This window comes from Prionailurus bengalensis, chromosome B2 (assembly GCF_016509475.1).
Source record: "Prionailurus bengalensis isolate Pbe53 chromosome B2, Fcat_Pben_1.1_paternal_pri, whole genome shotgun sequence".
NCBI lineage: Eukaryota > Metazoa > Chordata > Mammalia > Carnivora > Felidae > Prionailurus > Prionailurus bengalensis.
In genome coordinates, this window is record NC_057349.1 from 41,052,399 (window position 1) to 41,067,347 (window position 14,949).

General features: G+C 45.8%; 1 protein-coding gene across 3 annotated transcripts in view; it reads right to left on the reverse strand.

Annotated features, from left to right (window-relative positions):
* Positions 1–297: 297 nt before the first annotated feature.
* XPO5 (exportin 5) overlaps positions 298–14,949 on the reverse strand; it is a 49,678-nt gene continuing 35,026 nt past the window's right edge. For 2 of the 3 annotated variants that reach the window (XM_043591487.1, XM_043591488.1), the window contains 12 exons: positions 11,095–11,195; positions 8,976–9,072; positions 7,096–7,232; positions 6,350–6,447; positions 5,748–5,794; positions 5,200–5,297; positions 4,575–4,637; positions 3,350–3,432; positions 2,782–2,889; positions 2,510–2,647; positions 2,164–2,328; positions 298–2,000 (listed from right to left, as the gene is read on the reverse strand). In XM_043591487.1, coding sequence (XP_043447422.1) covers positions 1,863–2,000; positions 2,164–2,328; positions 2,510–2,647; positions 2,782–2,889; positions 3,350–3,432; positions 4,575–4,637; positions 5,200–5,297; positions 5,748–5,794; positions 6,350–6,447; positions 7,096–7,232; positions 8,976–9,072; positions 11,095–11,195 — 1,273 coding nt within the window. In that variant the 3' untranslated portion in view covers positions 298–1,862. Of the gene's footprint in view, positions 2,001–2,163; positions 2,329–2,509; positions 2,648–2,781; positions 2,890–3,349; positions 3,433–4,574; positions 4,638–5,199; positions 5,298–5,747; positions 5,795–6,349; positions 6,448–7,095; positions 7,233–8,975; positions 9,073–11,094; positions 11,196–14,949 lie in introns of those variants that run through there. The other variant, XR_006298937.1, reaches the window with a different exon arrangement.

Below are 14,949 nucleotides of genomic sequence, written 5' to 3' on the forward strand. Positions count from 1 at the left end.
ATTAAAAAAAAAAAAAATCTTTTAAAAAAAGTGACACAAGGAACAGCAGCAGTTGCATTTGGACAGTCCCTCAGAGTCCAGTCTAGTGGCCACAGAAAACACTGGGAGAATGGTATGGGCTGCTTGGTCTGGGTCTGTCAGGAATAGATGTCTTTTTCTGGCTGGCATGCTGTTTGAGAAAGTTTGACAGCAGGCTCATGGTCACAGTTCTTCCTGTCCAGTCCCTTTAGCAGGATGCTCCGGAGCAATGACCCTACAGTATGTCACTGGTTTGAAAAAGGCAGATGGGGACCTTTCTGTATGAAACTGAGATTTTTACTGACATGCAGATGTGCTTTAGAGTTAATGTTTCTACAAAAAGGTTCTATAAACAATAGAAAACTTCTAGCATGAAGTCACAGGATGTTAAAAATACTACAGCACAATAAATACAACTGTGCCCTCCACAGCCCCAACCATAGAGAGGAGTAGGCAGCCATCAAGTTTGGAGGGAAACATGCTTTGAGATGGCCTTCATAGTCAACAGGAAGCAGCCCAAAGCACCACCCAGAAAGAGGGCATGGGGCAAACCTGTGCCATAGAAACAGCTACATAGAACTTCCAAGTCCCATTTCCCCAGGTTGGCCTCTTTCCGACCCTGCCCAGGGACCACCAGCTCACAGGTGGAGCTTGAGCCCAGGCTGTTCTGCACAGTCCTTACCAAAACTGTCATCAGTGGACTGGATTGAGGACAGGTCTCTGTACAGAATGCAGACATACTCTATATGGTTTCTGTATAAATGAAGCCTGTATATGGCCAGTAGTGACCTCAAGGCTAGGGTCTTGCATTCACATCCCCTCTGCTTACAGGGCCATCTAGTGACCTTGAGAACAGAGTGGAGCCTCACAATACAGGTTGTGACAGGAAGGCATATTTTTTCTTCTGGAAATGGTCCATGAGAGAAGTGACCAGGGACCCAAAAGACCAGGAGATTTTTGAAGGCACCTGGACTCAACTAGTCCTAGGAGAGAAGACCAGTGGCTTTGCCAGCTGCTTGTCACAGACATAGCCTAGCTGGTGTGCATTATCCTCAGATGCCAATGGCATCACGTGACACTAGATAGGGTACTGTGGCTCTTATGCCTGAGTGGACCCTGGGGCTGGGGAACCCACACTGAGGGACTGTGCGTGGAATATGTATGAGCTCTATAAGGGGATGCCAGAAAGTACTCCAGAGAGTGGCCCAGCGCTGGTCCCTGATGGTACCACACTTGACACTGCCTAGCAGTAGTCTGTACCAGGGATCCCATCAGGTGACCAGATTCTTGCTCAAAACAGAAAGGAAACTGGCCAGATTCAGTTCAGCACTCAGCATCTGACCCAGACAAGCCCCTGAGGGATGGGGAAGGTTTTCCACCAGCCCAGCAGCAAAGGGACTCAGTGGGACTTGCAGTGGCCCAGGCGAAACTCTGGCGTAAGCAGTGCGGGACCAAGCCCTTGTGCAAGCCCCGCTAGTCTCAGTGTTGGGTGTAGCACCCCTAGTGACCCCTCTACACAGGTGTATGGCTACATGGGGATGGGAGGGCTTGGGGAGTAGGGCCAGTCTGCTCTAGCTTTTCTTTCTTAGAAAAGGTGAAACTCCAAGTAGAATGATGGGAGATCTAGACAGAATGGTGTGAGCGCAAACTCCCTTTCTTGATACCTTAGGTATCATTACTTGTGCCTTGCACAGAGCCCACTCTCTCCAGCTCCAGACCTGGATTTCTCTCCAGGCTGACAATGGTGGAAAGTGAAGTGGCGGTGGAGAGGGGCCTAGAGATTAGCTATGAAGGGGAAGAAGAGATGACAATAAAGGCCAAGGAAGAATGCCCAAAAGTTTGATTCAGGGTTCAAAGATGGTGGCCAGGCCGCCCTCCTCGTTGTCCAGCACCTCCGTCTCCAGCATTGGCTTTGTTTTTTTGAAAAGTGAGGGAAGATTCTTAATGTGGACTTCTTTGCGGAACTGTTCTCCTAAGGGTTTCTGTGGAAAACAAAGGAGAAGAATTGATGCTGGGCCCCGAGTAGTGGGTTGTTTCAAAGATTATGACTACAGCTGGTGTCCGGTCTGCCTATACACATGGTCTAAGAAGACCACTAGGGTAGGTCAAGCTGGTTGGGAGCACCAGGGAAGGCGCATGACCTACCCCGATGCAGCCAGCAATGAGGCGTTTGAATTGGTCCTTCCGGCGCTTGTCCGCCACTTTCTGCAGAGAGGGGTTCAACAGCTTGCAGTCAAACTGGTCCAGAGAGTCCTTCTGTATGTCAGGGATCTGCTCCATCACAGCTCTTATCTCCAGGTACCTGGGACGCTGTGGAGTGGGGATATAAAACCACTCAGTGGGGTAGGTTGGGCCTTGCCACCTTTCCTATGACCCCACCACACCCACCTCTTTGGGCAGCTGTCTACTTTTATGAAGGCCCAACTGCCTGGGAGCAGGCCCCTCAAGATGAAGCTGCAGCCAGGCCTGCCTCTGTGCTTTCTGCACTCACCAGTGCCTCGTATATCTGGAAGGCCAGGTGGACCAGGGAAGCCATGCAGCCGTCGTGCTGCCCGTGCGTCTGTAAGCCCTTCAGCACGCTGGTGAAAAGCCATGTAACAGCATCTGCGAGCAGTGTCCCCGACAGCACCTGGGGACACAGCTGTGCTCAGGGCCAAAGGATTACTCTCTGAAAGCCCCAGCAACCCGATTCTTCCAACTGATTCAGTCAATCCTCATGACCCCAGCCTTTCATAAGGAGTGAGAAGGGGTGAATAACCATACTTGTTTGAGCAGAGGCCAGCAGAGCTGTGTGGTCGTCCTCTGACAGGACAGAGTATCCTTCCAAGCAAGGGAATTGAAGGCTGTAATTAATAGCGCCGTACAAACATCCTAGCAGAAAAGGATGAAGGATTACAATGAGAAAATTTACACATTAATTTTCTGAGTATTCCTATACATGAGGAGCTGGGATTTTAACAGGTGAGGAGGAACATGACAAAAATTAGCAACTGAGGACAAACTTACTTCCTCTCTATGTATATCAAGCAGTCAAAAAGAAGAAAAAACCACCAATATAGAAGTGAAAACCAATGTGCAAGGAGACCAAGCTCAGGCCTGGGGGAGGCTGAACACCACAGTGTGCCCGTGTGTTTTTCTGAAAGCCTCTGCCCATGCTAGCATGGGAGACACCTTGACCTTTTCTACTGCTTTCTGGAGGCTTTAGGAACCAGGAAGTTAATAAAGCAGCATTAGCCCCCCAAAATTCTTTGATGGCATCACAGATTGAGAAAAGTGGAAACTGGTGCCATACCAGGAAAGGAGAAAAACATCACCTGTCCCCTCCACACACCTCATGCTTCATTAGACATTTGCCCAGGTCTGTAAGCTCCGCCATGGCTGAGGGGGCTACCTCTGTGGCCATCATCTCTTCATCTGTAAGCAGAGAGATATTAAGCTTCATCCTTTCAGAACAGAGAAGAGGATCCTGTTCTGATAGAAGTCCACCAAGTAAAGGAAACCTGAGTAACCTGGGCTGACTGGTAAGTAAGTAGTCCTGGACAGCCCCCCAACTTCATGGAAGGGTGTAGAAGCCCAGCTCATGGCAGGTCTAGAGACACATCTGGCTGCAGTCAGTTACACATCCAACTTCCACTCAGGTCATGATCTCACGGTTCGTGAGTTTGAGCCCTGTGTCAGGCTCTGTGCTGACAGCTCGGAGCCTGGAGCCTGCTTCAGATTCTGTGCCTCCCTCTCTCTCTGCCCCTCCCCCACTCACACTCTGTCTCTCTTAAAAAAATAAACAAAAACAAAAACAGAAGAGAAAATAGTGGGAAACTATGGACAGTTACTTAAAAATGAGGACCCCACTGTAGCAGACACTTAGTTACTGGGGATGTAACAGGAATAGGAAAAAGTCCCTTCCCTGATAGTTTACATTCTAATGAGGAAGACAGGTGACAAATGAACAAGTGAAATAAAACAATGTCAGGCAGTGATAAGTGCTATGAAGAAAAATAAAGCAAAGGAAGAATAAGCGTGGCTGGGTTGTTTTTTATGTTTTATTTTTTGAGAGACAGAGAGAGGGAGAGCGGGAGAATGGGTGGGGGAGGGGCAGAAAGAGGGACAGAGGATCTGAAGTGGGTTCTGCGTGGACAGGCTGACAGCAGCGAGCCCAACATAGAGCTCGAACTCACAAATGACAAGATCATGACCTGAGCTGAAGTCGGATGCTCAACTGACTGAGCCACCCAGGCACCCCACTAGTTTTTATAGGTTGGTTATGGAACACCTCTCAGAGGTGACAACTGAGCAGAGTATCTGAATGAAGCAGGGGAACAGGCCACGTATACAGTTGGGAGGAAAATTATCCTAATAGAGGAAATAGCAAATGCAAAAGCTCTGAGGTGGGAGTATACCGGAGGAACACAGCAAAAGAGCCAACAGAGAGAAAAGCTAGATGTACATCTCACCCACCCCAAACTGCTAGTTCTACAGGAACTGACCTGGCTACAAAAGGGATGATATTTAGGAGTCTAAGGGCAGACCTCTGAGGGCCAAACAACAAGCTCACTTACCATCTCCATCTGTAGGGGGAGCGGTACCATGGTCAGCACCTTTCTTTGAAACACAGCATACCGCTAAAGCAAGAAAGTGGGGTTACTGGACTGAACAATAACCACCTCAGGCCAATGAATTCCAAACGGTCTTCAGGCAGGTGAAGATGGGGGAAAGTGGGACACTGTCCAGGCACAAAATCACTTTTACCAGGAGAAACAGAGGTGTTTGACCAGACTGCTCTGGTCCCTCTTGAAGTTCAGCTAACTAGAGAGAAATTATAGGATTCTCGGAGAGTAAGTGACCAAAAGAGGAAGCCTGATACATCCTTGGTCTATTTTGGATCCCAAACAAATGAAATGACCAACAAAGAAAATTGGGCATCTTCATGTCTAAGAATTAAGAATTCTCCATATTCTGACAAAACTAGGAAGTTACTCCTACCATTAATCGAAATTCCTCTTGCTTTGCAATTCGTAGAATGTCCTTAAGTTGATTTGACTACCTGGTTTCTATCTAGTTAATTATTTCTTAATTAATCTGTCAGTATTGCTGTAAACATGCCTTAAGGGAGTTGGGTGAGTGACCAGTTCTTCTTCTAGAAAAAGTCTTCTTTACTACCCCTAATTCCCACATGCCACTTACTGATTAGGTCCATGACTTCTCGGGTTAACATCCTCACCAGTTGTTCCTCTAACATCTCTTGAGACTCTGGGTTTTCATCTGCGGTCTCATCTTCTCCACTGCAGAAAAGCAGGGGGCCAAGTTCCATGGGAGTGCAAAAGGGAAGGTCAAGGAAAACAGTGACCTTAACCAGACCCTCTGTGCTCATTTCCTTCTCCTGGCTCCCTTTGGTCTACATTTCACACAAATGTTGGGAACGGACAGCAATGATCCACTGAGGAAGACATTATTATTTGACAATATCCAGTTGGATAGAGGTCCTGGATCAAAATCCAAAGTGGATAAGGATGTCTCAGTATCCTCCTAAGGCAGCTGAAGATGCCCCCTATGAAGACTTGACCTGAGTATGCCTAATGGTCACAGACAAGCCATCTACCATCCAGGCTGAGGATGACCATAACCTAGTGCTTTCTAGCCTTGAATGGCAGAACTTCCCAGTCCCACTGTCTCTCATCTCCCACCCCAAAGCTGGCTGCCAGTACTTCCACAGGAGGAGAGATGTTCCTTACCACAGCAGGCTCCTCTGGTTGATGACATGCCATTTTTGGGAAAGCCTCTGGGAAAACAAAAGGGAAATAAATGGCAGTAGTGGTGAGGAGGTTGGAACACACAATATCTAAGTCCACTTCATGATTAGAATTAGCCAAGGATGATTCTGGATCTCAATGACAGAGCCCTGGGAGACCCCATAAGGTAAGCAAAGTGACAAGGACAGTGTACGAAACACTTCTTTGCTTCAAAAGGATCAACAATACTATAGAATTCCCAGGTCTCTCTGGACACATCTGTTCTCCACTCAGCTGGTCCTCCTGCTTAATTCCACCATCAGGGAAACAGACCCAGGGGAAGCACTCCCCTGACCACCTCTCCTCAGTTAATAGGAGGTCAGGAGCAGAAGTAGAGTCTGCAGGTCTTCAAGGGCAACCAAACCAGTTTAGTTCTCAGGGGTGCTCAATCCACTGCAGCAAGGAAAGTCTGCTGGAGTGGGACAGCTGTGTGGCCATCTGGACAGAGCCAGGAAATACTTTCAGGAACTCCTGACTTGCAAGACTCATGAGAGGCCAACCTGCCCAAGAGGCCTCTTTGCTATCCTTTCTGACCGATCTCTTACCATGTGGAGGTAGGTGAAAAGAGGTCCAAGGATTGGAGACACCAGGGCTTCATAGTGCTCTGGGGGACAGAAGAGCACCAGAGGCTTCACAAAGACCCATGCCGCGGCAGGTTAAGAAGTTTTAGAACATGAGCACATACCCCTCCCATTCCAAGGCATCCCCTCACCTGCCAGGCTGGAAACCTGCCAGGCAGCAGGCAATGCCCTCGGGCAGAGTCAACCCCCAAAGGACCTGCAAGATGCCATGTACATTCTGTCTTAACAGGCAAAACTCTTCAAGCTCTTTTCCAGAAATCCCAGGCTGCCCATTATGGGCACTTATTTGCCTGGAAGGAAAAAAGAAGAGGGACACCTTCATAATAAACTCTCTTTTACCATTCTCCTTGTAACTTCTGGGAAGAGAGATACTCTCGAAAACAGAAAGAGTCCAAATGAGAATGAAGTATGAGGAGGCACCTGACAGGATACAGAAAAGAGATAAAAGCTTTTATCTTTCACATTTCCAAGAAGTGGGATGGTCAAGATCTACCCCTCAGGAGAACACTTTCAAGACCCCTGGACTGCCTTCATATTTTTCCTGCCGTTTATATGAATCTTTTTTTCTGTTTAATGTGGTTATCACACGCATAGATAAAGGATTCCATCTATTCCATACTGCTCAGCTCTGCCTCCTCCGGTGTCTGACAGCTGTTCCTGTCTTCAATCTTCTGGCCCTCTGGGTTATCTAGGGACTTTGGAAAGGATATGAAGCATGGGTCTGAGTCGGTAGTCGGGAATATTGTTCAAGTTGACAAAGGCCGAGCTGAGGAGCTGAGTAGCAAGGTGCTCCACGGTGTAAAAGTCCTGCTGCATGGAAGGACCTGCCTTCCCTAGGATATGGAAACTGTAAGGGAAAAACCACAGGATTTACATCCCACATTTGTTATTATTAGCTCTGAATGCCCCAGGAATTTCTAGTCTACACTTCTCAGCTAGAAAAGAAACTGCATTTACTCCTTAAGAGAACTTAAGCTTAATCAGTAACACACCCCTCACCCACCTTTAAGCTTGGACACTTGATAGATGCTTATTTATTTTGAGAGCACGAGAGCATGTGTGAGTGGGGGAGGGGCAGGGGGAAGGACAGAGGGAGGGAGGGAGGGAGGGAGGGAGAGAGAGAGAAAGAGGAGGAGGAGGAGGAGGAGGAGGAGGAGGAGGAGGAGGAGAAGGAGAAGGAGGAGAAAGAGAAAGAAAAAGAAAATCCCAAGCAGGCTCTGTGCTGTCAGTGCAGAGCCTGACATGGGGCTCGATCCCATGAACCATGAGATGATGACCTGAACTGAAACCAAGAGTTGGATGCTCAACTGACTGAGCCACCTAGGTGCCCCGATGTAGCATCTTTTTAAAGACAGATGTTGGGGGCGCCTGGGTGGCGCAGTCGGTTAAGCGTCCGACTTCAGCCAGGTCACGATCTCGCGGTTCGTGAGTTCGAGCCCCGCGTCAGGCTCTGGGCTGATGGCTCAGAGCCTGGAGCCTGTTTCCGATTCTGTGTCTCCCTCTCTCTCTGCCCCTCCCCCGTTCATGCTCTGTCTCTCTCTGTCCCAAAAATAAATAAACGTTGAAAAAAAAAAAATTAAAAAATAAGGACAGATGTTGGCACCCAAGAGCAACAATAGCAATCATTACTTCATAAGCAATATGGATTGTCAATGAAGATCCTCTTTTTGTTAGCTTGGCTGATTGGAGCGGAGGGTGACTAAGGACAATGCCTGGAGTGTGGTGTGCTACAGGAGGGCAAGTTACCTCCCCATCCTACAACCAGGTCCCAAAGACAAAGTCCGGCTAACTGCCTCCAGAGGCAGCCTGGGTGGCACAGTCAGTCAAGTGTCCGAGTCTTGATTTCAGCTCAGGTCATGATCTCACCGTTTTTGAGATCGAGCCCTGAGCTGGGCTCTGCACTTATAGTGTGAACCTCCTTGGGGTTCTCTCCCTCTCTCTGTCCCCCCCCCTGCTCATGCAGAGCTCATGAGAGCATGAGCAGGGGAGGGACAGAGAGAGGGAGAGAAAAGCAGCTATGAGTAGTGAGGGCTCTGAGAAAATGCATCACCACTCACTGTATCTTATACTGTGGTGTCATCATTTTATGCACTGGAAGCAGACAAGTTAGGCATGAAATCTCACTCAAGTCATGGCTAGGACTGAGGCACTATGACAATTATAAAAAAGCATACACGTGAAAGCCAGCCAGTTCATTTTGGTGTGACACTACAATCATTGGTCTCCTGTCAAATTCTTGCTTCATCTTACCTGTACACTAGAATTCTACATCGAAAGTCCTATCCGTGACATTCCTTTACTATGCATGTCTAAAAAGAAAATATGGAGGGGCGCCTGGGTGGCTCGGTTGGTTAAGTGTCCAACTTCGGCTCAGGTAATGATCTCACTTGTTTGTGAATTTGGGCCCCGCGTCGGGCTCTGTGCTGACAGCTCGGAGCCTAGAGCCTGCTTTGGATTCTTGTCAACTTCTCTCTCTGCCCCTCCCCCTCTCACACTCTGTCTCTCTCTCTCAAAAATAAACATTAAAAATTTTAAAAAGAAATAAAAAGAAATAAAAAGAAAATATGGGGAGATAGCATCAGTTCCTTACCAGTTTTCATAGAGGGTGCAGAAGAAACGCTGCATTCTTTCCAAGACCGTTTTGTAGACAGGAGAGTCATTCAGTTCCAAGAGGGGCTGAGGTAATCCTACGGAGAAAGATGGGTCAGGAACATGCTGTTCTGCTGCCAAGGGTCTTACCTGCCAACACCCTACAGCAGGCAGATATGGTTTGGAAGTGGGGGTGAGAAGTGCTGTAAATGCAAAACAGCTGGCCGAGTCTTCTACCAGCTGGAGGTGCTAAGAGCTTCCCTCAAAGTGACTGTTACAACACTGTTTTGGTGGGGAAAGGTGGAAACTATTTAAGTATGCAGGACTTCAGACTAGACCTGGGCACTCCAACTTTTGCTGGGGGGTTTCTCCAGATGGGACTTATACCAAAACACACAATGACAGCTCAAAATGATCTCTCCAAAAGTACTGGGAATGCCCTCTTCCCTTTTTCAGTTGTGGAACCTCTTTTTCAAGCAACATTTTAAGCAAAAGCCCAAGATATATAGCAGATCAAAATGATCTGATCATGAAACTAATGAAACCCAAAATGAAAACTAATCATAGTATAATTTAAGAGTTCTATAAGATCCAAAAGATCTATACATCCTATCAGAGACAGTTTTATATTTCAAGTCTTGCTCATGGCTGGAAGCTGCTAGAGGGGAACTGTTTGTCCATTCTAGTATGTTTTGGGTCACCATCTATTTCTACAACAGGAATTCCTGGCTTAGTTTGAATGGCTGACTGGAGGCGAGGGTGATGGGTGGTAAAGCGACAGCTACTTTTTAAATTGATTGCAAGATATTTCTTGGAAGTTCTTCTTCTTTTTATCCCCCTGTAATGTGGACCTTAGCAGTGGTGCTACAGGAAATAGTCCAGGACCATGTAGGCCGAGACAGACACAAGTTCCAGAAAGGCAAACTAACACCCTTCCTTTCATGAATGTCACGGCTGGGGAATGCTCACTGCTTAATCACAACTAGGCCCAGGCAGAGGTTATGGCTGGGAATGAAGAGATACTGTGGGGACTGTGATGGTGAGCCAGCATGAAGCTTTAGAAATGGGCACACGGGGCGCCTGGGTGGCGCAGTCGGTTAAGCGTCCGACTTCAGCCAGGTCACGATCTCGCAGTCCGTGAGTTTGAGCTCTGCGTCGGGCTCTGGGCTGATGGCTCAGAGCCTGGAGCCTGTTTCCGATTCTGTGTCTCCCTCTCTCTCTGCCCCTCCCCCGTTCATGCTCTGTCTCTCTCTGTCCCAAAAATAAATAAACGTTGAAAAAAAATTAAAAAAAAAAAAAAAAAAGTAGAAATGGGCACACGGTTTATTTAGACAACACTGGATGTCTGTGGCTCTAACTTCTAACCACTGCCTTGCTCTCTATTCCAGCCACATGAGTCACCATTCTCTATTCCCTAGACATACCAAGCTCTTTCCTACATGCCTCGGGATCTTCTACCTGCCATTCTGCTTGCCCACAATGCTCAACATCTTCTCTTGCCCCCCCAGCCTGATGAGATCTTTCCTACTCCTCCTTCAAGTCTCCACTAGGAGGTAGTCTTCTGACTCCTCTCCAACACTGGGTGAGGTCTCCCAATAAACACATGGCCACTTTCCTTCACAGCACATGTCACACAATTGCAGTTATTTACTAATGGGAAGAATGAGTTAAAGCAACATTCGAATCAAGGTAACAAATGGGAAACATGGTTTAGGATCTATTCCTTTGAAATTTTTGGTAACACATATAATATTTTGCTAATTAAAGCAATTTGAACTTAACCATTTTAACACCTTTTTTCTTCACATATGATACCAGGAAGGTATGCTAATATCCTTCATGGCAGAAAACCGTGGTTTATTTATAATCTAAAGGCTCTGACACATGCCACTACACAGGGTTAACACAGGGGAGAAACAGCCTCCAAAGACCTCTATATGCTAAGATAATGAAGTAAACACACTTGTTCCTAGAGACCCTGTAGGAACTCCATGACAAAAACAGTCAAGTAGTGCTAGGTGAGAAGGAGGTGATGACACACAGCACACTAAAGCTGCCTGAGGAGTCCGTGAGAGATAAGGCAAACTTCAAGACAAGAAAAAAAAAGTTAGATTTCTTACCCAAAATAGCAGATTTTTCCGCTTCAAGCATATCCAGAGCCTTTGTGAAAGGCTCTGCCATCTTGGCTAGCATTTCTGGTGCATATAAAGTATTGTGAGTTCTGCAAGAAACAAGGATACTATGTGAACTTTTGCTAGTCTGCTGCAGAAGGAAAGAATGGGTTTCACCTTGTAATTCAGGTGAAATACTTTACATAGACAGGATCTCCCTGTCAACACTGCTCCCTGCAGGGAAAAGAAAATAGGGTATAAACATTTAAATGTTTCCCTGGAAACAGGAATAGAGTATTTGGTTGTATAGTATTCAACACCTAGAAGCAATCAAGACGAGAAGCAAATCCTACAGACAGCTGGATGGCCTCACAGTCTAAAGCCAGAAAGGGAAATTCTTTTAATTCTGAGACAATTGCCTAAACACTCCCAATTTGCAGGCTGCAGGTGATATAGGATGAAATGTCAGAGGCACTGTGTTTTTATAGGCAGGAACACAGAGAAGGTAATAAAATGCCCCTACTTTTCAGATATTTGGGTCTCACTCTAAGAGCACGGACCCTAGAATGCTCTGACAGTTGTTTCTGCCTCCTCAAAGAAGAGTCACAGTTCCCAACATGAGACCAAAATGACTCACCGGAGCACTCACTGGCTGTGCATGGCTAGGGAACAATGACCATAGGCCCGAGCTACCTGCCATCCACAGATGTCAGCCCCTTGCCCATAACCGACGGCACCACTGAACCATCTATCTACAGCCAGAGAGCATATCTACTTATTTTTCTTCTAAAAGTTAATTATAAAAACATTTCAAACAGAGAGAAAATTACATAAGAGACACCATCAGAATTAAATATTTAAGCAGCACACCGACCAGATCATTTTAGACCATGCTTATTTAAGTTAAAAAAAATGCTCAGCACTGTTTTCTCTTCCAGTTTTATTTAAGTAATCTCTGCACCCAACATGGGGCTCAAACTCATGACCCTGAGATCAAGAGTTGCATGCTCTTCTGAGCCAGCCAGGTACCCTCAACATTGTACATCTAACCATTTACACTCAGTACAATCATTTAAACTTTTAGAATACCAATTAATTCCAGTATGTCTCCCCTGAGAGCTAGTAAGTTTACTAGTATGTTTACTCCCTGAGAGCTAGTAAGTTTGTCTCCATTTCTAGCAATGAGCTTTTCTGCAGAGGTATCCTTGGGTACATGTGCGAGAGACTGTTGAATCACTGGATACTGGTGCTTTGCAACTCATGGGTTGCAGATACCTTCTCCCGGTCTGTGGCTGACTTGCTTACATTGATATTTCCAGTAGGCTTTATGCCCCCCGTTTTTCCCACTTGGGTAAAATACATATAAAATTGAGCATTTTTTGAAAACATTTTTATTTTTAAGTAATCTCTACACTCAACATGGGGCTTGAACTTAGAACCCTGAGATTAAGAGTTGCATGCTCTACCAACTGAGTCAGTCAGGCACCCCCAAATTTATCATTTTTAAGCATACAGTTCAGTGGTGCTACATACACTCATACTGTTGTGCAACCTTCACCACCCCCCCTCCCCCCATTTTTGGCTTATAAAACTGAAACTCTGTACCTATTAAACAATATCTCCCCATTCCTCTCTCCCCCAGCTCCTGGCAACCATTATACTGTCTTTATGATTCGGACCATACTAAGCATCTTGTATAACTGGAACCATATAGGATCTGTCCTTTTGTGACTGGTTTATTTCACTTAGCACAATGTCCTCAAGGTTCATTAATGCTGTAGCATATTGAAGAATTTCCTTCCCTTTAAAAGCTGAATGATACTCTATGGCACCTAATCTATCACATTCATCCTCTGATGGACACTTGGGTTGCTTCCACATTTTTTAAAAAAGATTTTATTTTTAAGTAATCTCTACACCCAATGTGGGGCTCGAACTTACAACCCGGAGATCAAGAGTCACATGCTCTACTGACTGAGCCAGCCGGGGCACTCCTGCTTCCACGTTTTAGCTAGAGTGAATAGTCCTGCTATGAATTTGAGTATATAAATACCTCTTTGAGACCCTGCTTTCAATTCTTTTGAAAACTCACAACTGGAATTGTTGGATCATATAGCATTTTTTTTTGAGGAACTGTTCAACTCTTTTCTGCAGCAGCTGTACCATTTTATATACCCACCAACGCTGTACTCCCACGATTCGTATTACTTTGTTTGAGTGACCACAGGTTCTTTAGGTTGTTACTTTTCCCTTAATCTTTTTTTTTTTTTTCATTTTCAGCCTCATTAATTTCCATTGTCCTATCTGCACTTCTTTAAAAAAAATTATTTTAGTAGTCTCTACACCCAATATGGGACTTGAACTCATGACCCGGAGATCAAGTCACATGCTCCTCTGACTGAGCCAGCCAGGCATCCCTGCACTCTGCTGTTGAAATCCGTCTTTGAATCTCTCTAGTGAATTTTTCATTTCAGTTACTGTACTTCTCAGCTCTAGCATTTTTTTGCTTCCTTTTAGGTTGTTTCTTTATTGATATTACCATTTTGTTCACACATTATTTCTTTCTCCACATCTTTCTCTAATTCTTTGAGCATCTTTAAGACAGCTGTTTTATTTTCTTAATTAAAAAAAATTTTTTTAATCTTTATTTATTTTTGAAAGAGAGAGAGAGAGAGAGAGAGAGAGCATAAATGGGGAAGGGGGAAGGAGATGCAGAATCTGAAGCAGGCTCCAGGTTCTGAGCTGTCAGCAAAGAGCCCAACGCGGGGCTCGAACCCATGAACTATGAGATCATGACCTGAGCCGAAGTCGGACACTCAACCGACGGAGCCACCCAGGCACCCCAAGACAGCTGTTTTAAAGTCTTTGTCCAGTGGATCTCCCATTAGATCTTCTTCAGAGACTGATTCTGTTAATTTATTTTCTCCTCTGAATGGGTCATATTTTCCTGTTTCTTTGCATGCCTTCTGATTCTGGGCTGAACACCAGACATTTGGGTCTAATGTTGTGGTTAATTCTGAAAATCATATTCTTCTCCTTCCCCATCCTGTTGTTTGATTGTTGTAGGCTATCTCTGTGCCAAAGATCCACTGAGGTATTAACTTAATGGTTTTTCAGGTCTTTTCTGAGCCTTTCCCTGGTCATGCATGACCACTTTTTAATTTTCCCCATATATGCGGTTGTTTTGGAATGCCCTAATCTTTAAAGTGTGGCTCACAAAAAGGAAAGGCAAAAAATGAAGGGGGGGAGGGACTGGCCCTTTAAATCTCCTCAATGTTACTTCAGTAGGAAGGGAAGAGGCTTACAACAATGGGAGAAGGTACAATAACCACTGCCAACTTCTGTATCTGCACCTCTGTGATCAGAAGTAGCAGTGATCGGAGCACAGATCTCTAATATTTAGGGAGCTGGATCCATTTTGCTCACCCTGGCTCTGCAAGCTGTGTACAAACTGTTCCAGAAACACCAGCTGCCTGTCAAAGGGCTGGGGTCTGGGTAGCTGCTACTGTGCTAGGAGCTGATACTGATTGAAATTACCACAATTTACTGTTCAAATCTTCCCCGGGAAGGTGCAAGCCTTCAAGATTCCAGAGTTCCAAAATCAACACAGATTCTGCCAATACAACTGTTCTCTAGATGGGGTGACAGATTCCTGGTGCTTCCTACTCTGTCATCTTCCTGGGCTTTAGTTTTTTTGTTGCTGTTGTTGATTTATTTATTTTGAGAGAGAGAAAGTGAGAACACGAGTGGGGGAGGGGCAGAAAGAGGGAGAGAGAATCCCAAGTAGGCTCCGTGCTGCCAGCGCAGAGTCCGACACAGGGCTTGAACTCACGAAACCGTGAGATCATTGACCTGAGCTGAAAT